The sequence below is a fragment of the Solanum verrucosum genome, unplaced genomic scaffold, assembly GCF_900185275.1.
Source record: "Solanum verrucosum unplaced genomic scaffold, falcon-dt-bn FXZP01000238.1, whole genome shotgun sequence".
Taxonomy (NCBI): Eukaryota; Viridiplantae; Streptophyta; class Magnoliopsida; order Solanales; family Solanaceae; genus Solanum; species Solanum verrucosum.
Window position 1 is genome coordinate 4,981,919 of NW_026020630.1, and position 26,207 is coordinate 5,008,125.

At 35.9% G+C, this 26,207-nt stretch overlaps 2 protein-coding genes across 3 annotated transcripts in view; one reads left to right on the forward strand and one right to left on the reverse strand.

Annotated features, from left to right (window-relative positions):
• Nucleotides 1–26,207, reverse strand: part of LOC125811525 (multiple organellar RNA editing factor 8, chloroplastic/mitochondrial-like) — an 80,400-nt gene that overhangs the window by 1,284 nt on the left and 52,909 nt on the right. The window lies entirely within an intron of this gene.
• LOC125811514 (protein SEEDLING PLASTID DEVELOPMENT 1-like) lies at nucleotides 48–18,079 on the forward strand. Of its 2 annotated transcripts, XM_049491018.1 has the most exons (9): nucleotides 48–484; nucleotides 2,020–2,234; nucleotides 5,433–5,583; nucleotides 5,867–6,058; nucleotides 6,786–6,948; nucleotides 7,082–7,314; nucleotides 8,160–8,336; nucleotides 8,500–8,622; nucleotides 17,691–18,079. In XM_049491018.1, exons 1-9 carry the CDS (start codon nucleotides 83–85, stop codon nucleotides 18,003–18,005), a joined length of 1,971 nt encoding a protein of 656 aa, XP_049346975.1. In that variant the 5' UTR covers nucleotides 48–82; the 3' UTR covers nucleotides 18,006–18,079. The 2 variants fall into 2 exon arrangements, with proteins under 2 accessions (XP_049346975.1, XP_049346977.1); XM_049491020.1 differs by lacking the exons at nucleotides 48–484; nucleotides 2,020–2,234 and adding an exon at nucleotides 4,191–4,213.

A 26,207-nucleotide genomic window follows, 5' to 3' on the forward strand; every position in this document is an offset into this window, starting at 1 on the left:
AAAAGAGGATAAGCAAAGCTAAACCGCTCATTTGCAGTCAAAGAGAGAACACCCAAATGCAAATTTTAGCGCCAAGAAAGCAATGCTCTCTTTTGCTTTACTCCATGTCCATCCTTCTTCTTCACCAAAAACACAGTTCCATTTTCCCCATCAAAATCAAATTCCCCCAATTCAAACCCTCCATTTTTCGCCCTTTACTGTAATACCCACAAAATTGCCGAGTAAACCCTCCTTCTTCCGCTTATCATCTTCGGTATGGTCGTCTTCTTTGATTGCTGATGACTTTCAGGTGGAATTGGGTCGGTTATTGTCTTTGTTGCCGGAGGAAATGCGGCGAGGAGTTAGCGAACACCCGGAGTTTTCCAATTTAATTGAGGTGGTTATGGACTTGGGTCGTAAGCCACTTGCTCGCTTCCCTTCTGGAGATTTCATCTTGTCCGATCAACCGATTACTTTGGATGATCTTCAACAAGCTACTTCGCAGGTTAAAATTAATTAAATATAGCACCCATTTCAGTTTGAGATATATACATGAGCAGAGGTAGGGTATCAGAAGGGGATTCGAAATCCTTCATTGAAAAATTGCACTATATATTATAGTAAATGTTGAATTTTTTTAGTAAGAATTCTAACTCTACCACTTATTCTATATACATGGTTATAGAATATGTTGAAGGAACTTAGTGAAAATTTTGAATCTACCACTTACTATATACATGGTTATAGAAAAGGCATAATACATAAACATACCCTTAACTTGGCTTCATCGAACAAGTATGACTTTTAACTTTGGGTGTGCACAACTAGACACTTAAACTTGTATAAATTGAACAAATAGACACATTCGTTCTAAATGACGTTCTACGTGGCAATTTTGTATCCTATGTGGCGTCCTATGTGTATTATGCCACGTAGGACATATGTGTCTACTTGTTCAATTCTATACACGTTTAGAACCAAGTTAAAGAGTATATTTATGTATTATGCCTATAGGATATGTTGAATGATCTTCGTGAAAGTTCTGACTCTACCACTAACTATATACAAGGTTATAGTAAATGTTGAATTCCTTTGGTGAAGATTCTGGGTCCCCCAATTACTATATACGTGGTTATAGTATATGTTGAATCCGTTTAGTGAAATTTCTGGCTCTACCACTTATTATATACAAGATTATAGTAAATGTTCAATCCATTTAGTGAAAATTCTGACTCTACCACTTACTATATACAAGGTTATAGTAAATGTTCAATGTGCTTAGTGAAAATTCTGGGTCCACCACTTACTATATACAAGGTTATAATAGATGTTGAATATTCTTAGTGAAAAATCTGGCTCCAGCACTTACTATGTAATACTCACGCTGTCTCAATTTATGTGATGCACGTTTAACCGGAAGTTTAAGGAAGAAAGAAAGACAAGACTTTTGAATTGTGGTATATAACAAACCATAAATATTTGTATGACTTTAGGTTGTTTCTAATTATAGAAAGGTAATTCTTTTTGGACGGACTTAAAGAAAAAATGCATCACATAAATTGGGGAAGAGAAAGTAGAACGATTTGAAAAATAACATATACTTGTGGTAAGTTTGTATCCAGAGGAATTGTGGGTGTGCTGATACTTGATACTTCCCATCCATGAATTTCAAATCCTAGATTGCTTCTACCTCTGGGAATAATTTGAACTGAAGTTGCAGTGATAGCTTCAATTGAATTAGGAAGGCTTTGATTTTGATCAGGTCGGCCTTGGCCAACTCTTTTACACACACACACTTAATGTTGATTGAGTGGAAATTTTGAGGTTGTGCCCGATTGATTAACAAGTTTCTTTTTTGAGGTTGGTGTTTCAATGATATGCTCAAAGACACTAGTGATTTAGTTTCAGACTGAATAGTAACTATGACCCTGGAAATACACTAACATAGTCGTTGATAACAACTTACCTGGGTCCAAAGCGAAAAGTTAGTACTAGTAACGATTTGGTTAGTACTGTATTTAATGGTTATTCATATTACAGGTTGGTGACTTTGCAGTTGACAATAGAGCTGGCATTAGCAGAACTTTACACCGAATTAGTGCTATTAGAAACCGGAAAGGTGCAATTATTGGTTTAACTTGTCGAGTTGGTCGTGCAATATCTGGAAGTGCAAACTCATTGCGAGATCTAGTTAAAGATGGTTCTTCTTTGTTGCTCATTGGTCCTCCTGGAGTAGGAAAAACAACTATTATCAGGTTGGTTGTTGCATATACTCTCATGCCCTCTGATCTTTGATGTGCAATGTCATGAACTTGAGGAACATTTCTGCTGTTTGACCTTGATTCTCCTTCTCATTTTAAAGTTAATCGGTGCCATTACATTTCTGGTTGTCACATTAAAAAGATAGTATTTTTCTTTGAGAAAATACATAAAGTGACACCTGAAGTTGTCCTGAATTTTCAAGAAGACACCTTAAGTATGTGGTCCTCTTAAAACCCTACAAAAGTAATAAATACCTTTGTTAATAGACATTTTGACCCGTTTTTTCCCTATGTTTGTTTTCACGCAGATGACGCGCGTGAATGAGAAACTTTGCTTCCAAAAATGAATTAAAAACCTCCACATGTCAGTTCTTTTTCTATTATTTAATAATTTCCTCTTTAATACATCATCTTCCCCATTTATTTTGAAAGAGCGTTGGTTGAAGGTTTAACAAAGATTATCTTCTCTCTTGAACGATCAGCCTAAAAAGGTAAGAACTTTCTAACTTCTTATTAATTTCCAGTTCAAGGTTTAATTTCTTCTTAATTTGAGAAATCAAGATATCTTTTGTGATTAGATTTTGAGGGAAAATAATTTTGTAAAGTCAAGTTCAATCTTGAATCGTATTTGGAATGATGAGAATGATCCGATATTGGTGTGAAGATGCGATACAAACATGGAACAATGTTTTGGACGGCGAAAGGCGACAAGGGTCTGCCTCGCCAAAAGACGAGTCGAGCGGTGAGGCGCTCGCCTTTTTGAAGTGCGGCACCAATTAAGACCAAAAAATTAAAATATTTAATTGCATATATAAATAATCAAAATCTCAATTGCAATAACATATTAGCAAATATTTCAATTCAAAAACTGAAAATAGGTAGTACATACTAAAAGTCTAGAACTTGAATGAAAAAAAATAGTACATAAGTCAAAACAATGAAAAAAAACCAAAGGTAGAAGTAACTCTGAAGCCTAGAGAAGAAGAAGGAAAAAGAAACAAAGGAAGAAGAAAAGAAGAAGAAATTAGTCGAAGAAAAGAAGAAATACGTATTGGTTGGAGTTTGGAGTCGCCAGGAAAGTCTGGCTGATCGCCGAGAAGTCAAGTCAAGTGGACTGGTTGGAGTCGCAGTCTAAGAGTGTAACTTTATAAATTTGGAAAGTAAACCCTAAAATTATCTTTTAACTTTTAAAATCCTATATTGGTCGCCTTTTTTTAAGAAAATACAAAAGGCGGCGCCTTTCTCGCCTCTTGCCTCTGTCGTTGTTGTCTCCATGGCGTTGCCTTTTGAAGACGCCTCGCCACAAAGCTAAAAGGCAATGAAGGGTCGCCTCACCTTTCGCCATTGGCGCCGAGACGATTTCCTTTCACAACACTGACATGAAAACTTACTTTCAATGCAAATTTCGTGGTGGTCCAGTGCCAATCGAAGCACAATTCTAGTGCCAACAAAACCCAACAAGAATGTACCTCTAATTCATCCCACAACTCTTTGAATTTGCAAAAGGAATTTGCGATCACTGAAGCAATTTCGTAGTCAGAGCTTGACTGGGCTCAAAAAAGTATATCTATATCCCTTGAGAAATCTTGTTTGATTCATGTAAAAGCGACTATGGGGTATGATTCTCCGGTAGTTGATCTATCTATGATCAAAGATTCAGCTCATTCCATAGTCCCATTGGAAAGATCTCAACAGGAGATTTCTGCGAGAATCGCCTGCGGATGGATGGCCCCCGATGTGCCTGCAATTTCAACCACCCTCTGAAGAGATTCGAGGGGAATCAATCAATGGGGAATACTCCCCATGTCCTAACGTACCTTATACTGAAAGCCCACTCAAAATGGACGGGGGAATCATATTTGGGGAGAACTCTGGCGATGGCGATAGAGCTCTGGCGAAATTTTCAGGCAACGAGCAATGCCAAAATGAGCACCAGAATGAACTTAACACAACACAGCAAAAAGCCCCAATTGGTAAGCTTCCTAACAATTCAAATTTGCAAATTAGGGTTAATAATAAGCAAATTGGAGGTCTCAGGCAAAGGAATTCAGGTCCAATTTTTGGGCAATTCTCAAAGCCATCAGGTTCATGATATTGAGGCCAATGGAAGTTTGAATCAAGTTCATACTATTGAAGCTGCAAGCTCCAATTCCAAGGCAAACTTGGTTTTACATTTTGGTAAGCTATACCACACACAGATGCTGCCTAGCTCCTTCAAGATTGGAAACTGGCAGTGGCTTAGCATAGCTTGAAACCAGTGAGTAGTTTGATTCTGGATTTTATCATAGGTCCTTGCCAACCCTTTGAAATTTTCTCATGGGCGCTGCTAGTTTGGTATCTAGATATGGCTTCCTGATGTCTCTTTAATTGAGATATAAGCCGAGACCTCTTACTTTATCTTTAAGGCTTAAGCTCAATTTTGGATAAGTTTAATATTACTTGAATACGAAGCTCTCATGAAGCCATGGTTCATGGAATAAAACAGGTTTCTTTGCGTATCCAACAGCAGACTTTTTTTATTGTTGGTAAAATTAAAGATCCTGGACATAATCAATAATATTAAAGTTTTCTAGTTTTTTCATAATGTAATTCTACTTTCTTCTTCAACTCTTCCTTTTTTCTGAAGTCTTTGTGGGCTTATTTAGCTTAAACTTTTAGTCCCAGGCTAGTCTAGACAATGCTTCTTGTTACTGTAATTTAATGGAATGATGTATATATGAAGTGGGAAAATATCGTGGATTTGGCACTTGGTATGTGGGTTGCATACAGGGCTCTTACAATTATTCGTTGTGTCTTATGCATCTATTGCATTTATTGCAAAGGACAGGAGTGTATTTGTTAACATTTCTTATTCAGGGTATGCTTAGTTATGTATTTTGACTGTTCCCTTTAGATGTTTGTTTCTTGCATTTCCTTCCCATTGTCCGACATTATTGGTTAGCTCTAATGTGATGGAAGTCTGTCTAATGTTTGATGTATCATTGTCTGTATGCTTATTATTGTATCCCATGACATCGTGAACACTTTCTCCTTTCATTTCTCCTTGCACACGGATACACATAAAATCCTGCAGTTATAACATGACAATGATAGTTCCTCCGCAATGTCCATGTATCTCCTACCATCCCAATAAAGCTATTTCCATGAGATTCAGCAGATGGGTATGTAAGGATTTTTTTCTTTTACTCATAGGGACATAGCCAGGATGCTTGCAAATGATTATGGGAAGCGCGTAATGATTGTAGACACCTCTAATGAAATTGGTGGGGATGGTGATATACCTCATGCAGGAATAGGTAATGCTCGGCGGATGCAAGTTCCACATAATGATATGCAACACAAGGTAGGAGCTTGACTTTCACTCTGTTAGCCAGATAAAAAAAAAATTACTTTTTTGAAAAGGTGTATTGATGCAACCACTGCAATTTCTTATTGGAAGAAACCTTTTATCTTACCCAAATTTAAAGCAAAACTGGGACCACATGTACTTGATTAATAGCTTTCCTGAGGATATACCTGTTACTGGTTCTTGGATGGACCTGTCCTTCCCTTACATGAGTGGCTCCAAACATGAGTCAGTTGTACACCGATCAATGAGGATTGTTTTTTACTTTATATTTTTGTAGGTGCTGATAGAAGCAGTGGAAAATCATATGCCACAAGTGATTGTAATCGACGAGATTGGTACTAAGCTTGAGGCAATGGCTGCAAGCACCATTGCACAACGAGGAATTCAGTTAGTTGCAACTGCTCATGGAGTAACAATAGAGAATTTAGTAATGAATCCTGCTTTAGAGATGCTGGTTGGAGGAGTACAGGTAGTTCCCGTTTAACAGAACTTTTTCCAGTTAGTTGTTACATTTAAAACAATTGGGCTGATGCGTAGTTAATGTTGAACAATGTTGTTATGCTACAAACGGGTAAGTACGGTAACTTTGTGATTTTCCAATAAAACTTCTCTTGTTACTTCACATTTGTAGGTAATAGGACTTCTATTTAGAAAGAAGCTAGTTAAATGTCTAGGGGGATCCCGCTGTTCCTAGTTGTACCAGATGTAACTTCTTCTTCTTTCCTTTCATATCTCACAAGTAGAATGAAAAACCAATATCACTGCAATAAAGTGAACCAATGCATTCTCTACATAATATATGCAATTGCAACACAAGCAGTGCATGAAGGGTGAAAAAACAAAAACAATTTAATTGAATTGAACCACTGCACTCTCTATATTTCCTATGTAATTGCAACATGAGCTGTGCATGGAGGGACAGAGGGTCAAAGTCTTTAACTTGGCTACCTGAATATTTACTCATGGAGGTGTCTTGACATTGATATCTATAAGTGAAGAGTCTCAAAAGATTTTCTCAAAAAAAAAAAGAAAGAAAAGTGAAGAGTCTCAAAAGATGATATCAAGGTCAAACCTACTCTTTGAAATGACGCCATAATACCATTATAGCATGGAGTGATGCTTTACTCATGCACTATTGGACGACTGGAAGCTGTTTGAGGTTCATAGTATAGTTGCATAATTTATTTCTTTGTCAGAGTGTGACACTTGGGGATGAAGAGGCTAGCAGGAGAGGCGTTCAGAAATCTGTTCTGGAGAGGAAAGGTCCATCATCTTTTAGCTGTGGGGTTGAGATAATCTCCAAGGCAGAATTGAGAGTTCACCCTGATTTAGAAGCAACAGTAGATGCAATTCTTGCAGGTCTTTTACTAGTCCTCCCTCCTAAGTCCTAACAAAACAATTCTGCTGACAAATCATTTGCATATCATCCTGTTGGAAAGCTAATTGGATGTTGTTTAATTGTCTGCCTTGGTGTTAATTTCATGTTGAGAAGGACGTTACCCAAAATATGAAATTCGCAAGATAAATCCAGGATCGCAAGATGGAATAATGGAAAGTTCATCCATCCAAGCACCATTAGATGAAATAAATGAAGTTTTGATTGAAGATATAATCCAGATTAATGGAGGTATACCTGATTCAACTGAGCTCCTCTCAGCAACAGGTCCGAGCATGGAAGGAGGTTCTGGTGAAAGCGAGGATGCCCTTTGCATTTTTCTATATGGGGTAAGATGATATTACCATTTACTTGTTCGATAGGAAAAAAGAATGTCATCACTACATTGAATATGTATAAGTTTGGTTAATAACTAAAATCCCAGTCTCAGAATCCGTTCTCTTAGTTCAACTTTAATACCGAGCTTGTATTCATATTGTTGAACGGCCTTCGAAAGAGAATCAATTTCCAAAAAAGTGAACTACCTCCTAGTACATGATGGTTCTGCATTCGTGTGCTATTGTTACTTAATTTGCTGCTAGTATCTTTTAATTTGTGGATCTAATAAACCTAATTTGATGCTTCTCCAGTAACCTAATAGTCTCCTTGTTTTCCTCTCTTTTCATGTTAAGGCCCCACATACCCCTTCCTCTGCGGGAAGTGCTTGGTGGCCCCAAACATGAAGTGTAGAAGTATCGAAGCAGGAATGATTTTTTTCTTTTGGCTGACTATTCAGATTCAAGCCCAGCAAATTTTTTTATTTTAAAATATTCCTGGAAAAAAAGAACATATGCTTGAATTTTGTCACTCCTTGTATAGGCGGAAAAAGAGTAGAGATTCTTCTATGCTTTAGCTCATTAAGATTTCACCCATTAAAGTAATTGTCAAAGACACATTTTACAATTACAGAGCCTCCTCTTCAAACTTTATATCATCTAATGAAGCATTTGAGTTAATCCACTCTCTTTTCCTTTTAGTTCTCTAAATTTTTTAACTTCTATGAGGGAAAGTGAAGCATAGAATAAGAGATTCTTATGAAGAAAACAAAAAGAAGAGAGGAAAAAACACGATAAAGCTCCATCAGCTTCTATATGGAAACATCTACGTGGAACTCATATTTGAGCAGGTATTGTAGATCTCAGAGGCAAGTGTGATGCAAGGGATAAAACAGCTAAGCATTGACGATACCATTGAGTTTACTGATAATATCAGTGAAGCAGATGTGCTACTTGCTCTGCAGTCCAAGCTTAAGAAAAATTCTCGGATTCAAGCAGCTGCAAGATCTCACGGCATTCCTATTTATGTGACAAAGGTATTTGTTAGAACTAACTTGCAATATCTCCTCATTTGAATGAAAGTTCTGAAGAAAGAAGGGAAAAACAAGATGAGTTCTTTTATGCATTATCTGTTGTCTGTGGAGAGTCCGAATTCACTATCCTTGTGTGACTTATGTGAAGTATCTTTTCCTTTTGCAGACAAGCTCCTCAACACAGCTGACAAAGGCTATGCAGGCATTAATCAGTGATTTTGCTGATGGCTTTGAGTTTCTCGAATCTGAAGCTAAGACGAATGAGTCTGAAAAGATTGATGCCTTAGAGGTAATTTCCCCTTGTATTCTTTTTTAGTACTTTTTTGGAAAATCCAATTTGGAAGACTCTAGCGGCTGACTTCCATAAAGATGATAATGGGCTTTTTGTGATTAACTGGCTTTTAACTACCCTTAAGTTGAGGGTGACTACCCTTAAGTTGGGTTTTAACTTTATGATGAAATACTAATTTTCACTCTCTGGAAAACATGGAGGTTCCGATGGAGTCATTTGGCCTGAAGCATATGTGCTATACCATTTTGTCATGCCGTGTGAGGACATCTGATGTTTGCAATGGAACAAAAGATAAAATAGACTTCAACTTAGGATTCACCAAGTCTGTGGTTAAAAAATTTGTGGTCTCATGTCAGTCTAAGAAGGGGATTGGTAAAAGTTGCCGCCATGTGACCATGAGGTCACAAATTCAAACCGTGGAAACAACCTCTTGCAGAAATGCAAGGTAAGGCAGCCTATATGAGACCCAATGTGGTCTGGGCCTTCCCCAGTCTGTGCATAGGGGGAGCTTAGTGGACCTGTCTGTCCTTTTTTCTTTTTCATTTTGGACTAGGGCATCAGCAATTTACAATGGAAAAGAGATAAAAATTCATTTCAGACTAAGTGGTGTTTGAATTTGCTTATTTTTAGTAGTTTCTGGCTTTTAAGCATTTCTTTAGTTTTGGAAGTGTTTGGGTAACACAAAAAGTGTTTTTAAGCACTTATTCAAAGCTGAAAAAGTACAAAAAAGAAGCCAAAAGCCAAAAGTTGGGGGGTCCCAACTTATGACTTTTGGCTTTTAACTTATAAGCCACTTAAAAAAAGTCAATCCAAACACCCCCTAATATTCAAATATTGTGTGAAGTGGCTTGTTGCCTAAGGTCTCATCTGAAGGTGGAGTATTCAACAAATATATTATCCTACTAGCTAGAATCTATAGGAGAATACTGAAGGAGTGTGAACATTTAGATTAAGGTCATCAGGCGCTCTATCGTATTCTGTTAATATCCTGAGGAATTCTCCTTTGCAAATTAGATAAGCTTAATTAGCCAATAGGTTGGGAAAAAGAACACATCAACTAGCTAATATTCATCCAAAAAAATCAACTGAGGCACATGCCTTTTCTTTTTTCTTATCAGGATATAGAGTGTCACCATTTACTGTTTGTACTCGAGTTACTAGAACTTCACTACTGTTAAAACTTAAAACTAAACTGTAATACTTCTGGATGTAGTTGTTAATGATTATGGGGCTTGAGGGTACTGGGTAGTGTATTCGTTAACTCAACTAAATAAACAGAATAAACAAAACAGAGAAAGAAAAAGGACTAATCAACAAAGGAAAAGAATAATTGCCACCCTAATGGATCTAGTTGTATTTAAAATTAACATAAAACTATGTCTCTTATGGGGAAAATCTGATAAATAATTAAAATTAAAAGAAAACCATGTCCCTTATGGAAAATTCCGATAAAGTTGGAAGGATGCAAACATTAATATAAAACTATTGATCCATTTTGAAAAATTATATACATCTTTATGGAGAAAGCTAATCAACATTAGGTGCTCATGAGATGCATATATATCAAGTAAAAGCGTCTATCTGGTCATTAGATAAGTTTAAGTATCTAATTTACAAATTGTGCCAAGTTTGAGGGACTATCTAGGTATTTAGACCAGATTATTTATATGATCTACTTTAAACATGCTTATAAATCAGTAAAGGATACTGTATAAATAGACTTTAAGGGATAAGTGAATCCTATGTTAGAGTTTCAATTAACAAATCTATCAAAATAGTTAAGTATTTCTCTGACAAATTCAGCCTTTTATATAACAAATTAGTTTCTTATATATTGTTATGTCTGAAGAAAAAAATTCTCAAACTGCCGAAGGAATAGATAATCCAATGGAAGCCAAATCCTTGACTAATAGAAAAAGGAGCTTCTATTAGATTATCTATATTTTCAACAAGTTGAGAATTTTTTTTCCGGACATACAAATAAGGAGATATAAGAACCTAATTTGTCATATAAAAGATTGAATTTGTCAGAGAAACTGTTAGCTCTTTTGGTAGATTTGTAATTGAAGCTCTAACGTAGAATTCACTTTATCTCTTGAAGCCTATTTATATAGTATTTTTACTAGCTTATGAGCATGTTTAAAGTTGACCAGATAAATAATCTAGTGTAAATATCTAGATAGTCCCTCAAACTTGGCACAATTTGTAAATTAGACACTTAAACTTTATCTGGTGATTTGATAGACACTTTTACTTGACATATATGAATCTCATGAGTACCTAATGCTGACATGTCAAATTTGTGTGTATTACACTCCACGTTGGTGTGTGAACAAACTGTCTCTTATGGGGAAAATCCGATAAATAATTAACATAAAACTATGTCCCCTGTGGAAAAATTTCAATGAAGTTGGAAGGATGCAAAAATTAACACAAACTATTGATCCACTTTGGAAAATTATGTACATCTTTATGGAGAAAGCTAATCAAGTGTGCAACATGCTTTTTTTTTATGACCATGATATTCGGACTAGCTTTCCGTACTTCGTCTAATTCTACAGGATATCTGCCACCTCCCACCAAATTCCAGATTATCCATATGGTTAACTAAACATGCTCATAAGCCAGTAAGGGATACAATATAAATAGGCTTTAAGGGATAAATGAATTCTATGTTAAGAGTTTCAATTAACAAATCTACGAAAAGAGTTAAGTGTTTCTTTGACAAATTCACCCTTTCTCAAACTGCTGATGTAATAAATAATTCAATGGAAGCTACCTTTTAGGGGTATGAGAGAAGAAGTTTGTATGTTATTGGTAGATCAGGACAAATAATTTATTACTGCTCAAATGGTTGATTTGCAAGAAGTTATGAATATAAAGATGACATTCCTAGAACTTATAATCTTTGTTTCTTTGATATAACTAAATTATGTGTGATTTCATTTTTTTTTTTTGAAACGGGTAATTTGTATTCCTCAGCATTAAGGGCTATGCTGGCCACCTCCAAAAAGTATTAACAAAGAAGAGAGAAAAAAAAGGAAAAAAGAAACAGAAATACTTACAAAGAACCTACGAAATCAACTAATTGGATTTCCTCTTCTATATTTTGTTCTTTATATTAGAGATTTTCAAGATAGAGATAGTGTTATGATAACAAGGAAAAGAGAAATTCAAGATTTATAGGATAAATGAAATTTAAGAAGAGACGATTTGAACTTTATCAAAAAAAGAAAAGAAAAGAAGAGAAGATTTTAAAATCACAAGAAAACAAACATGATTTCAATAAATATCTAATAAAAAGGAAATCACATATAATTTAGTTATATCAAAGAAACAAAGATTGTAAGTTCTAGGGATGTCGTTTTTTGTATCCATAAAATTCTCGCAAATCAACCATTTGATCAATAATAAATTCTTTATCATGATCTACTAGTAACACATAGATTTCTTCTATAATAAAAAGGACCTTCCATTGCATTATCTGTTTTTCAACAGTTTGAGAATAGTTTTTCTTCAGACATAACAATAAGGAGATATAAGAAACTAATTTGTTATATAAAAGAATAAATTTGTCAGAGAAATAGTTAACTCTTTTTTGGTAGATTTGTAATTGAAGCTCTAGTGTAGAATGCACTTGCCTCTTAATGCCTTTTTATATAGTAGCCTTTACTATCTTATGAGCATGTTTAAAGTTGACCATATAATTTAGTCTAAATACCTAGATAGTCCCTCAAAACTTGACACAATTTGTAAATAGATACTTAAACTTATCTGGTGACCAGATAAACACTTTTACTTGATATATATGCATCTCATGAGCACCTAATGCTGACATTTCAAATTTGTGTGGATTGCACTCCATATTGACACGTAAATAAATTAAATCAGTCAATTTCTTCTTCTTTTCCCTCTTAATTTTTTTTATGTATTTCTTTTTACATTTTCCTTGGAAATATTAGCCAAGTATATTTATCCCATTAAGATGGTGAATTGATCCTAAGTTATAACCTTAGTTATGATTCCAAAATTATAATTCTGGAATATCCTGATTTTGAACTAAATGATCCTAAAGAATGGACATGATTGTTTTCTTTATTTTAAACAGAGAACAACTTATAAATTAGGTCATGTTTACCTTTGTTTACGTCAATAAAATCACAAATTTTGCAAATGTTTGAGTTATTACACTACAACAACAACAACAACATACCCAATGAAATCCCACTAGGTGGGGTCTGGGGAGGGTAGAGTGTACGCAGACCTTGCCACTACCTCGTGGAGGTAGAGAGGTTGTTTCCGAAAGACCCTCAGCTCAAGTACATCAAATCCAAGTAAAAGGAGAGGAAAACAGTGTATAAAACATAACATCCAATAAGAAAGATAGTATATAATCAACAAAGGAGACAATAACATCAATAAAATAATGTGAGAAGTGAAACGCAATAAACAACATAAGGCTATAGGTATCACTGACAAGAACTGCAAGCGCAAGGCTAGGACTACTACAAACGCTAACAACCCATACCCTCGCAAGGAAAGCCAACACGCTAACCCTACTAACCTTCAACCTTAATACGCAACCTCCACTCCTTCCTATCTAGAGTCATGTCCTCAGTAATGTGAAACTGAGTCAAGTCCTGTCTAATCACCTCTCCCCAATACTTCTTAGGCCTACCTCTACCCCTCCGCGTACCTTCTACAACCAACCCCTCACACCTCCTCACTGGGGCGTCTGCGCTCCGTCTCTTCATATGTCCAAACTATCTCAGTCTCGCTTCCCTCAGCTTGTCCACCACAGAGGCCACTCCCACCTTCTCCCGGATAACCTCATTCCTAATCTTATCGCTCCTAGTGTGCCCACACATCCATCTCAACATTCTCATCTCCGCAACATGCATTTTTTGAACATGTGAGTTCTTGACTGGCCAACACTCCGCTCCATACAACAAGGCAGGTCTGACTACCACTCTGTAGAACTTACCTTTAAGTCTAGGTGGAATTTTCTTATCACACAAGACTCCAGAGGCAAGCCTCCATTTCATCCAAGCAACCCCAATGCGATGTGTGACATCATCGTCGATGTCTCCACTTCCTTGGATTACAGACCCAAGATACTTAAAACTTTCTTTCTTAGGAATGATTTGTGTGGCAAGTCTCACTTCCACATCTGCCTTATCCAACGCATCACTGAATTTGCACCCCAAATATTCTGTTTTGGTCCTACTCAACCTGAATCCTTTGGACTCCAACGTTTGTCTCCACACCTCCAACCTCGCATTAACTTTGTCCCGCGTCTCATCAATCAGTACTATGTCATCCGCAAATAACATACACCATGGGACCTTCTCCTGAATAGACCGCGTCAACTCAGTTTGAGTTATTGCACTATTGAATCGCAATTAAAAATAAATATTTGTTGACTATTCTAAATTTTTGACCAACTTTTATCCTCTTAACAATCAAATTATACAACTGTGGGGTTCATTACCTCTTCCTATGAGTATCAAAATGTAAAATTGATGATTGAATGTGATTTAAAGTTATTGAGGATGAGATTAAATTTATTAAGTATTAATTGCACTTCTTGAAACTCACCTAACACTTAATGGTAGTCCTAGTTGACTAAATATTCTTTCACACGTGCTCATAATATTATTGTTTCAATAGTTCAGATGATGAATGTCATCAAGGGCGGAGCTACCCTTTATCAAGGGTGGTCATCCGGACCCTTTGCTGGGAAATTATATGAGATATGTAGGTAAAATTTTGGATTTTTTGGTTATATACCAAGTAAGGACACCCTTGAGACAACTAAGTTTTGTGGCTCAGTGGTAAAGATTATTCAGCATGAGCATTGCTACCTGGGTTCAATCCCACATAGAAGCATGTACTATTTTTGTGAGTCTATTTTTCATATTATATTCCTTCACTCTAGTTTCAATGAGACCAGCAAGATATATTCTATTTTCGCGCAAGTGATTCTTCAACTCTTTCTGCTTGTGGATTTAGTCACACCCCTTAGGTTCCAAAACAGTCACTTCATTGGCAAGTTTGTGGAGCTCCACCCCAATCAATAGGCAGTGAATCAAGCTTACTATGCATAAGACTCTTAAATCTGTTCTTTGTTGGAATGGTTGTCAATACAGGGAAGTTTGTGAGGTTGAACTCTGGACTTGGCCAGATTGCATTTGGCCTTAAACTGTATTGCTGGGGATCTCCTCCTTCTGGTGTCTGTTTGTTATTCCCTGTCTCCATCTCCTGGTTGCAAATCTCCTCAACTCTATTTTGGGAATTAGCTGGTGTAGAACTTTGGCCTTGTTTAGTCTTCTGCTCATTAATTTGAACTTGAGGTCGAATCACTCCCTTATATTGCCATGCTTGTGTCACTGTTTTCCCTGCTCTAGTTACTAGAACTTCATTACTGTTAAAACTTAAAACTAAACTGTGATACTTCTGGATGTGGTTGTTAATGAGTAGGGGCCTTGAGGGTAGTGTGTACATCTAATGTTTAGTTCAGGATAACGATTTCTTTCATTGAAATTGAACTGATATTTGTTAACTCAACTAAATAAACAGAAGAAACAAAACAGAGAAAGAACTAATCAACAAAGGAAAAGAATAATTTCCACCCTAATGGATTAGTTGTATTTAGAATTAACATAAAACTATGTCTCTTCTCTTATGGGGAAATCTGATAAATAATTAAAATTAACATAAAACTATGTCCCTTATGGGAAAATTCCGATAAAGGTGGAAGGACACAAAAATTAACATAAAACTATTGATCCACTTTGAAAAATCATATACTCCCTTCGTCCCATTTTATATGGCACCATTTCCTTTTTGGTCAGTCTCAAAAAGAATGTTACATTTCCTTATATGGTAAGTATTTAAAGGTACAATTCCTCTTTTACCCTTGTTGGTCCCATTTAATCTTAAAATAATACTCCAATACATTTATGAGGAGAGAGAAAAGTGAGTCTACTTTTTAAAGGACAATTTGGTAAACATTTCAAAGTCTTCATTTATTTTTTAAACTCCGTATCCGGTCAAATGTTGCCACAGAAAATGGGACGGAGGGAGTACATCTTTATGGAGAAAGCTAATCAGTATTAGGTGCTCATGAGATGCATATATGTAAAGAAAAAGTGTCCATCTGGTCACTAGATAAGTTCAAGTGTCTAATTTACAAATTGTGCCAAGTTTGAGGGACTATCTAGGTATTTAGACTAAATTATTTAGGGATGAAGGGACAAATGCGCCCTAGACTATGACCGGAATCCCAGAGACACCTTAACTAAACTAAGGTCCTATTACCCTTGAACTTATTTTTTTTGTAATTTAATACCCCTTTTAGCTTACGTGGCACACTCTGTGACTCCATGTAGTTGAAGCACGTAGGAGATGTTTGGATGCCATGTAAGCCAAAAAGGTGTACAAAATTACAAAAAAAAAATTGATTGGGGTTGGGGGGGGGGGAGGGGGCGTTAAATAAGACTTTAGTTTAGCTAAGTTGTGTCCCTAGGATTTCGATCATAGTCTAGGGGTTAATTGTGCCTTATCCTAATTATTTATATGGTCAACTTTAAACATGCTCATAAGCCAGTAAAGGATACAATATAAATAGGCTTTAAGGGGTAAGTGAATTCTGTGTTAGAGTTTCAATTAACAAATCTACCAAAAGAGTTAAGCATTTCTCTGACAAATTTAATCTATTTAATATAAAAAATTAGTTTCTTATATCTCCTTATGGTTATGTTTGGAAAAAAAATGCCCAAACTATTGGAGGAATAGATAAATCCAATGGAAGCTCCTTTTTATGGGTATGAGAGAAGAAATTTGTGTGTTACTGATTTATCATGACTAAGAATTTATTACTGACATCAGATGGTTGATTTGTGAGAATTCCTAATGCTAGGTTGGGCTCTAAAATTCTCACAAATTAACCATTTGATGAGTAATAAATTCTCTCATGATCTATAAGTAACACAAAAACTTCTTTTCTCATACCCATAAAAAAGGAGCTTCTATTGGATTATCTATTTCAACATTTGAGAATTTTTTTTCTATAACAATAAGGAGATATAAGAAACTACTTTGTTATATAAAAGGCTAAATTTGTCAAAGGAACACTCAACTCTTTTGGTAGATTTGTAATTGAAGCTCTAACCTAGAATTCACTTACCCCTTAAAGCCTATTTATATAATATCCTTTACTAGCTTATGAACATGTTTAGAGTTGACCATATAAATAATTAAGTCTAAATACCTAGATAGTCTTTCAAACTTGGCACAATTTATAACTTAGACACTTAAACTTATCGGGTGATCAGATAGACACTTTTACTTGTTAGATGATAAATAGTCTTTAATAGCAAGGTTTAAAATAGACAGAAAGGTAACTTATCTCTTGATTTTCTAAATTGGACAAAGTATTGTTGGACAACTATTTTTAGTATAGTGGACAACTATTGTTAGACGGAGGGAGTATTAACTGCCGTTCTTAAAACTCACCTAACACTTAATGATAGCCTTAGTAGACTAAAGATTCTTTCACACGTGCCCATAATGATGTCATGTCTTCAAGTAAGGTTAATGGTCGTCTTAGATTTAGGCCTCATTTATTTTTGTTGGGATAAATCAGCCCAAAGATACTCTTAACATGGTGTGATTATGTGCGCCTTGGCCAAGCCGGCTGGTTTTTCTCAGAAGGCCTCACGCCATTGAGAGATCCTACACCTTATATGTAGCTTCCCAAATGTGGAAATTTGTTCTCACACCCTACAATCTTGCCCTGAAACTTACTTCCACATGGTCCATCACCATGAACCACGGGTCATTTCCTAAGATTCATTGTGTCACTCACATCATCTGTGTATTTTTTGGCAACTGAAGCCCAAAATTAGCTTCTTTATATATGTGTGCATCTAGCATTGTATATTTACATAATCTACTGTTGATAGTTCTCGTGTATCCTGGTTTGTTTTCTGTGTTTACCAAATAATATCATTGTTGTAGTTTCTTTAAAAGCTGAGTGGATTTTGTGCATCGACTTTTCGCAGGAGGCTCGAATAGCCATGGAGCGAGTGGTAATTCCAAAAGGGGAACCTGTTGAACTACTCCCTAGGCCAACAAATATTATACTGCTTCAGAAGGATCTTGTTAGAAAGTACAAGCTAAAATCAGAGCGAATTGGAACAGGAACAAATTTAAGGCTTCAGATTCTCCCCTTCACCAGTGCATCTGATGAAGATGGTCATGATAGTGATGGAGTTGATGATGAGAGTGAAGTTGATGAATTATTATTCAGGCCGAATGCTGAATCAAATGGATCTGCTGCCTACACTGTGAATAGATTACCTCTACTACCTGAATAAGAAAGTAGATTGTTTGTTTTAACACCAATTGCCTCTATCAGAGTGCATCATCTTTTGTATCATTCATAAGCTATTGAACATACTCTGAAGCCATCGAATGTAAATACAAATGGTAAACTACAAATTGGTGTTTTTTTAATATCAAATTATGGCCCATAATCAGTTATACTTGTTCAAATTCTCTGCCTTTTACTGCTGCATAATGTATGGTATCAGCTTTTATGGATTTTCAGTTGGGAATAGAGCAATGGCTTATTTGGAGTTATATCACAATTCATTCTCAGACATAGTTGTTCAAAAAGGTGGCATGTGATATCCGTCAATGGAGTCATAGCAAGAAAGAAGGCTAGGAGATACAAGATAGTTCTCTCCTTTTTTAGGATTTCTATGTGCGGATGCCTTTCCTTTCTGAACTAAACTATCATAACTCTCGCTAACTGCATTAGATTCTTTGAATTAAAAAAGAGCATGATATTCTATTGGAATAGCTATTTCAGCTTCTATATGAGATAACTAATCCTACTATTTTAGTACATCCTACGTGATTGTTATCCCTTACTCCACCAATCAAAAGAGGGATAAAACAATCTCACATTTTATTTCGAATCCCATCACCAAAAATCCGTGGACTAAATCAGTAAAATATAATTTTTCCTGTTTTAGGGCTCGTTTGAACTTGAGAATGGGTCTATTTGCCCACCAGGACCAACTGACTCCATTAATAAGGTCGTAACGGACGTCAATGAAAAATTCTAGAATTCTATCACCAAGAATTCGTGGACTACATAGCACACGAAAATAAGTAAAATGTAGTGTTTCCTGCTTTGGGGCTCGTTCGAACTTGAAAATGGGCTCCTTTACCCCTCGTGACTAACTGACGGCAATAATAAGGTCGTAACAGATGTCCATGAAAAATTTCGGCAAAACAAGTTTCGAAATCCCGAATCACCAAAAATTCATAGACTATAATAGCACATGAAAATTGATAAAATCTGGTTTTCCTGCTTTGGGGCTTGTTTGAACTTTAAAATGGGCCCATTTACCCCTCGGGACAAACTATCTCCATTGTAAAAGTCGTAACGGACGTCCATGAAAAATTTCGAAATCCTATCACCAAAATTCGTGGACGATTGTATACGAAAATCGGTAAAATTTGGTTTTTTCTGCTTTGGTACTCGTTTGAAATTAAAAATGGGCTCGTTTGCCCCTCGGGACCAATTGACGGCATTAATAATGTTGTAACGGACGTCCATGAAAAATTTCGGTAAATATAGTTTCAGAATCTTGAATCATCAAAAATCCATGGAATATAGCATACGAATATCGGTAAAATCTTGTTTTTTTCTAATTTGGGCTCGTTTGAACTTAAAAATGGGTCTGTTTGCCCCTCGGGACCAACTGGATCCATTAATAAGGTCGTAGGTGACGTCCATAAAATTTTTTGACAAATAAAATTCCATAATCCTATCACCGAAAATCGGTAAAATCTTATTTTTCCTGCTTTGTGGCTCGTTTGAACTTGAAAATAAGCCCATTTGCCTCTCGGGACAAACTAACGACATTAATAAGGTCATAACGGACGTCCATGAAAATTTTGGAAAAAAAGTTCCGAAATTCCGAATCACCAAAAATCCATGGACTATAGCACACAAAAATCAGTTAAATCAAGTTTTTCGTGCTGTGGGGATTGTTTGAACTTGAAAATGGGCTTGTTTATCCCTCGAGGTCAACGGGCTCCATTAATAAGGTCGTAACAGACATTCATTAAAAATTTCAAGAAAAAAAATTCTGAAATCCTATAACCAAAAATTTGTGGACTATAGCACACGAAAATCGATAAAACCTAGTTTTTCCTTCTTTGAGGCTCGTTTGAACTTGAAAATGGGTCCGTTTACCCCTCGGGACCAACTAGCTCCATAAATAAGATCGTAACAGATGTCCATGAAAAATTTCAGCAAAAAAAGTTACAGAATCTTGAATGACCAAAAATCCATGCACTATAGCACACGAAAATTGATAAAATCTGGTTTTCCGACTTTGGGGATCGTTTGAGTTTAAAAATGGGCCCGTTTACCCCTCGGGACTAACTATCCCCATTAATAAGGTCGTAATAGACGTCCATGAAAAATTTCGGCAAAAAAAATTCAGAATCCTATCACCAAAAATCTGTGGATTATAGCACACGAAAATCAGTAAATTCTGGATTTTCCTGCTTAGGGACACTTTTGAACATAAAAATTGGCCCATTTTCCCTTAGGCACCAATTGGCGGCAATAATAAGGTCGTAACGGACGTCCATGGAAAATTTCGGCAAAAAAAGCTTGGGAATCCAGAATCACCAAAAATCTATAGACTATAGCACACGAAAATAAAAAAAATCTAGTATATCCTGCTTTAGGGGTCCTTTGAACTTTAAAATGGGTCCGTTTGGCCCTCGGTACCAACTGGCTACATTAATAAGGTCGTAACAGATGTCCATGAAAAAATTTGGCAAAAAAAATTGAAATATCCTATCACCAAAATTTCGTGGAATATATCATACGAAAATAGGTAAAATTTTGTTTTCCTGCTTTAGAGCTTGTTTGAACTTGAAAATGGGTCTATTTGTCCCTCGAGACCAACTAATGGCATTAATAAGGTCGTAACGGACATTCATAAAAAAAATTTGGCAAAAGATTTTTAGAATCTCGAATCACCAAAATTCCATAGAATATAGCACACAAAATTTGGTAAAATCTGTTTTTTCCTGCGGTGGGACTCGTTCGAACTTGAAAATGGCCACGTTTGCCCCGCGGGACCAACTGATTCCATTATTAAGGTCGCAACGGACGTCCATAAAAAAATTCGTCAAAAATATTCTTGAATCCTTTCACCAAAAATCTGTGGACTATAGCAAACGAAAATCGATAAAATCTGGGTTTTCCTACTTTGGAGCTCGTTTAAACTTGAAAATGGGCCCATTTGCACCTCGCGACCAACTAACAACACTAATAAGGTTGTAACGGACGTCCATGAAAAATTGTGGTAAAAAAAGTTCTGAAATCCCGAATCATCAGAAATTCACGAACCATAACACACGAAAATTAATAAAATCTGATTATTCCCACTTTGGGGCTCGTTTAAACTTTAAAATAGGCTCATTTTCTCTTCAGGACCAACTGACGGTATTAATAATGGTGTATCGGATATCTTTAAAAAACATTTGACAAAAAAGGCAATGAAATTGGTAAAATCTGGTTGTTCCTACTTTGGGTCTCGATTGTACTTGAAAATGGGCATGTTTGGCCTTCAGAAACAACTATCTCCATTAATAAGGTCATAACGGACGTTCATGAAAAATTTTGTTAAAAAAATTATGGAATCCTATCACCAAAAATATGTGGAGCACACGAAAATTGGTAAATTTTGGTTTTTCCTGCTTTGGGAGTCGTTTGAATTTGAAATGGGCGCGTGTTTGCCCCTCAGGACAACTGGCGGCAATAATGTCGTAACAGACGTCCATGAAAAATTTTCGAATAAAAAAATTTGCGAATCTAGAATCACCAAAAATCCATGGACTATTGCAAATGAAAATCGATAAAACCTGACTTTTCTTACTTTGGGGCTCGTTTGAACTTGAAAATAAGTCTGTTTTGCCCCTTGGGACCAACTGGGTCCATTAATGAAGTCGTAACGAACGTACATGAAAAATTTGGCCAAAATAATTTCGAAATTCTATCACCAAAAATTCGTGGACTATAGAACACAAAAATGGGAATGTTTTACACTCGGGACCAACTAGCTCCATTAATATGGTCGTAACGGACGTTTAGGAAAAATTTCAACAAAAAAATATTTCAGAATCCTACTACCAAAAAATTATGGAATAAAACACACAAAAATCGGTAAAATCTGGTTTTTCTAGCTTTGGGTTTGTTTGAACTTGAAAATGGGTTTGTTTGCCTCTTTGGACCAACTGACGAAATTAATAAGGTTGTAACGGACGTCCATGAAAAATTTCGGCAATCAAAGTTCCAGAATCTCGAATCACAAAAAAACCATGTAATATGCATACGAAAATTGGTAAAATTTAGTTGTTCCTCCTTTGGTCTCGTTTGAACTTGTAATTGGGCATGTTTGCCTTTCGGGACCAACTATCTCCATTAATAAGGTTGTAACAAACGTCCATGAAAAATTTCTTCTAAACAAATTCTAGAATCCTGTCATAAAAAATATGTGGACTATATATCATACGAAAATCGATAAATTCTGGTTTTTCCTGCTTTAGGACTCGTTTGAAGTTGAAAATGCGTTTGCTTGCCCCTCAGGATAACTGGCGGCAATAATAAGGTTGTATCGGACATTCATGATAAATTTTGGATAAAAAAGTTTGGGAATCCCTAATCACCAAAAATCCATGGACTATAGCGCAGAAAAATCAGTAAAACTTGGTTTTTTCCTACTTTGGTGCTCATTTGAACTTGAAAATGGGTCTATTTTCACTGTGGGACAACCTGACTCCATTATTAAAGTCGTAACGGACATCCATGAAAAATTTTGGCAAATAAAAGTTCAAAATCCTATCATTAAAATTCAGTGTACTATTGCATACGAAAGTAGGTAAAATCTGGTTTTTTCTACTTTGGGGCTCGTTTGAACTTGAAAATGGTAATGGTTTCCCCTCGATACCAACTAACGACATTAATAAGATGGTAACGGACGTCCATAAAAAATTTAGGCAAAAAAAGTTTCGAAATCCCGAATCACTAAAAATGCATAGACGTTTAAATCTAGTTTTTCCTGATTTGGGCTCGTTTGAACTTGAAAATAGGCTCATTTGCCCCTCGGGACCAACTAACTCCATTAATAAGGTCGTATTGAACGCTCATGAAAAATAGTCCCTTTTTCCCTTCGGACCAACTGACGGCATTAATAAGGTTGAAACGAACGTCCATAAAAATTTTGGTAAAAAAATTTCGGATTCCCGAATCGTCAAAAATTCATGGACAACAACACATGAAAATTGGTAAAATTTGGTTTTTCCTACTTTGGGGATCGTTTGAACATAATAATGGATCCGTTCGCGCCTCGAGACCAACTGGCATAACTAATAAGGTCGCAAATAACGTCCATGAAATATTTCGACAAAACAAATTCTAGAATCCTATCACCAAAAATCTGTGGACTATAATACACGAAAATCGATAAAATATGATTTTTTCTGCTTTGGTGCTCGTTTGAAGTTGAAATTCGGCTTGTTTGCCCCTTGGGACCAATTAACGATATTAATAAGGTCGTATCGGACGTCCATGCAAAATTTTGTAAAAAAAGTTCTGGATTCCTGAATCACCAAATATCCTTGAACTATAACACACAAAAATCGATAATATATGGTTTTTCCTGCTTTGGAGCTCATTTGAACTTGAAAATGGACATGTTTTTCCTTCGAGAACAACTGACTCCATAAATAAAGTCATAACAAACGTCCATGAAAAATTTCGGCAAAAAACACTCTATAATCCAATCACCAAAAATCCTTGGACTATAACACATAAAAATCGGTAAAATCATATTTTTCCTGATTTAGAGATCGTTTGAACTTGAAAATAGACCCGTTTGCTATTCGGTATCAACTGACTCTATTAATAAGGTCGTAACGGACGTCCATGAAAAATTTTGACAAAAAATATTCTAGAGTGCTATCACCAAAAATTTGTGGACTATAACACACGAAAATCGGAAAAATCTAGTTTTTCCTACTTTGAAATTCGTTTGAACTTGAAAATGGACCCGTTTGTCCCTTTGGACAAATGACTACATTATTAGGTCGGAACGGACGTCCATGAAATATTTCATCAAAAGAACTTCCGTAATCCCGAATCACCAAAAGTCCATTGACTATAGCACACGATAATCGATAAAATCTGGTTTTTCCTCCTTCGGTGTCGTTTGAACTTTAAAATGGGCTTGTTTGACCTTTAGAACCAACTATATCCATTAATAAGATCGTAACAGACGTACATGAAAAATTTCGTCAAAAATGATTCTAGAATTCTATCACCAAAATTTTGTGGACTATAACACACAAAAATCGATAAAATCTGGATTTTCCTTATTTGGGGATAATTTCAACATGAAAATGGACCCGTTTTCCCCTCAGGACAAACTGGCTCCACTAATAAGGTCATAAGGGACGCCCATGAAAATTTTCGGCAAAAAATATTACGGAATACTATCACCAAAAATATGTAGACTAAAGCACACAAAAATCAGTAAAATTTGGTTTTTCCCGCTTTGAATTTGTTTGAACTTGAAAATGGACATATTTGCCCCTTTGGACCAACTGATGACATTAACAAGATCGTAACGGACGTCCACGAAAAATTTCAGGAAAAAAAGTTTCGATATACCGAATCTCGAATCACCAAAAGTCTAATTACTATAGCACACAAATTCGGTTAAATCTGGTTATTCCTCCTTTGGGTATCGTTTGAACTTGAAAATGGACATGTTTGCCCTTCAGAACCAACTATCTCCATAAATAAGGTCGTAACGGACGTCTATGAAAAATTTTGTTAAAAAAATTTCTAGAATCTTATCACAAAAAATCTGTGGTATATAACACAGAAAAATTGATAAAACCTGGCTTTTCCTTCTTTGGGGTTCATTTGAAAATGAAAATGGGCCCGTTTTCCCCTCGGGACCAACTGGATCCATTAATATGGTCGTAACGGACGTCCATGAGAAAAATATTCGATAAAATTTTTTTCGAAATCCTATCACCAAATATTTGTGCACTAAAGCACACAAAAATCGGTGATTCTTCCAGGTTTAGGTTTGTTTGAACTTGAAAATGGGCCCGTTTGCCCCTTTGAACCAACTAATGCCATTAATAAGGTCGTAACGAATGTCCATAAAAAATTTCGGCAAACAAAGTTTCGAAATCTCGAATCACAAAAAATCCATGGACTATAGCTCACTAAAATTGTTAAAATCTGGTAGTTCGTCCTTTGAGTCTCGTTTGAATTTGTAAATGAGACCGTTTGTCCTTCGGGATCAACTATCTCCATTAATAAGGTCGTAACGGACGTCCATTAAAAATTTCGTCAAAAAAATTCTGGAATCCTATCACCAAAAATCTGTGGACTATAGCACATGAAAATTGGTAAATTCGGGTGTTTTCTGCTTTAGAACTCGTTTGAACTTGAAAATGGGCCAGTTTGCCCTTAGGACAACTAGCGACAATAATAAGATCATAACAGACGTCCATGATAAATTTTGAATAAAAAAATTTGGGAATCCCGTTTCACCAAAACTCCATGGACTATAGCACACGAAAATTGGTAAAACTTGGTTTTTCCTGCTTCGGGGATCGTTTGAACTTGAAAATGGATTCGTTTGCCCTTCGGGACCAATTGACATCCATTAAAAAATTTGGCAATTTTTTTTTTCAGAATCCTATCACCAAAATTCAGTGGACTATAACATACAGAAATAGGTAAAATTTGGGTTATTCTTCTTTGGGGCTCGTTTAAAATTGAAAATGATCATTTCGGCCCTCGAGACCAACTAACGGCATTAATTAGGTAATTACGGACGTCCATAAAAAATTCAGACAAAAAAAGTTCTGGAATTTTGAATCACCAAAAATTCATGGACTATATATATAGCACACATAAATTGTTTAAATCTGATTTTTCCTCTTTTGGGCTCATTTGAACTTGAAAAAGGGCCTGATTACCCGTCGGGATCAATTGCTTCCATTAATAAGGTCGTAACAGCCGCCGATGAAAAATTTCATCAAAAAAAATTCTAAAATCCTATCACCATAAATCTGTGGATTACAGCACATTAAAATCGGTAAAATCAGGGATTTCCTGCTTTTGGGCGCGTTTTAAATTTAAAATGGGGTCATTTGCCCCTCTGGACCAACTGATGACATTAATAAGGTCGTAAAGAACGTCTATGAAAAATTTCGGCAAAAAACGTTCTGAAATCTCGAATCATAAAAAATCCATAGATTATAGCACATGAAAATTGGTAAAATCAGATTTATCATGTTTTGGGCTCGTTTGAACTTTAAAATGGGTCCGTTTACCCCTCGAGACCAACTAGCTCAATAAATAAGGTCGTTAAGGGCGTTCATGAAATATGTCGGCAACAAAAATTCTGGAATCCTATAACAAAAAATCTATGGATTATAGTATACGAAAATCGGTAAAA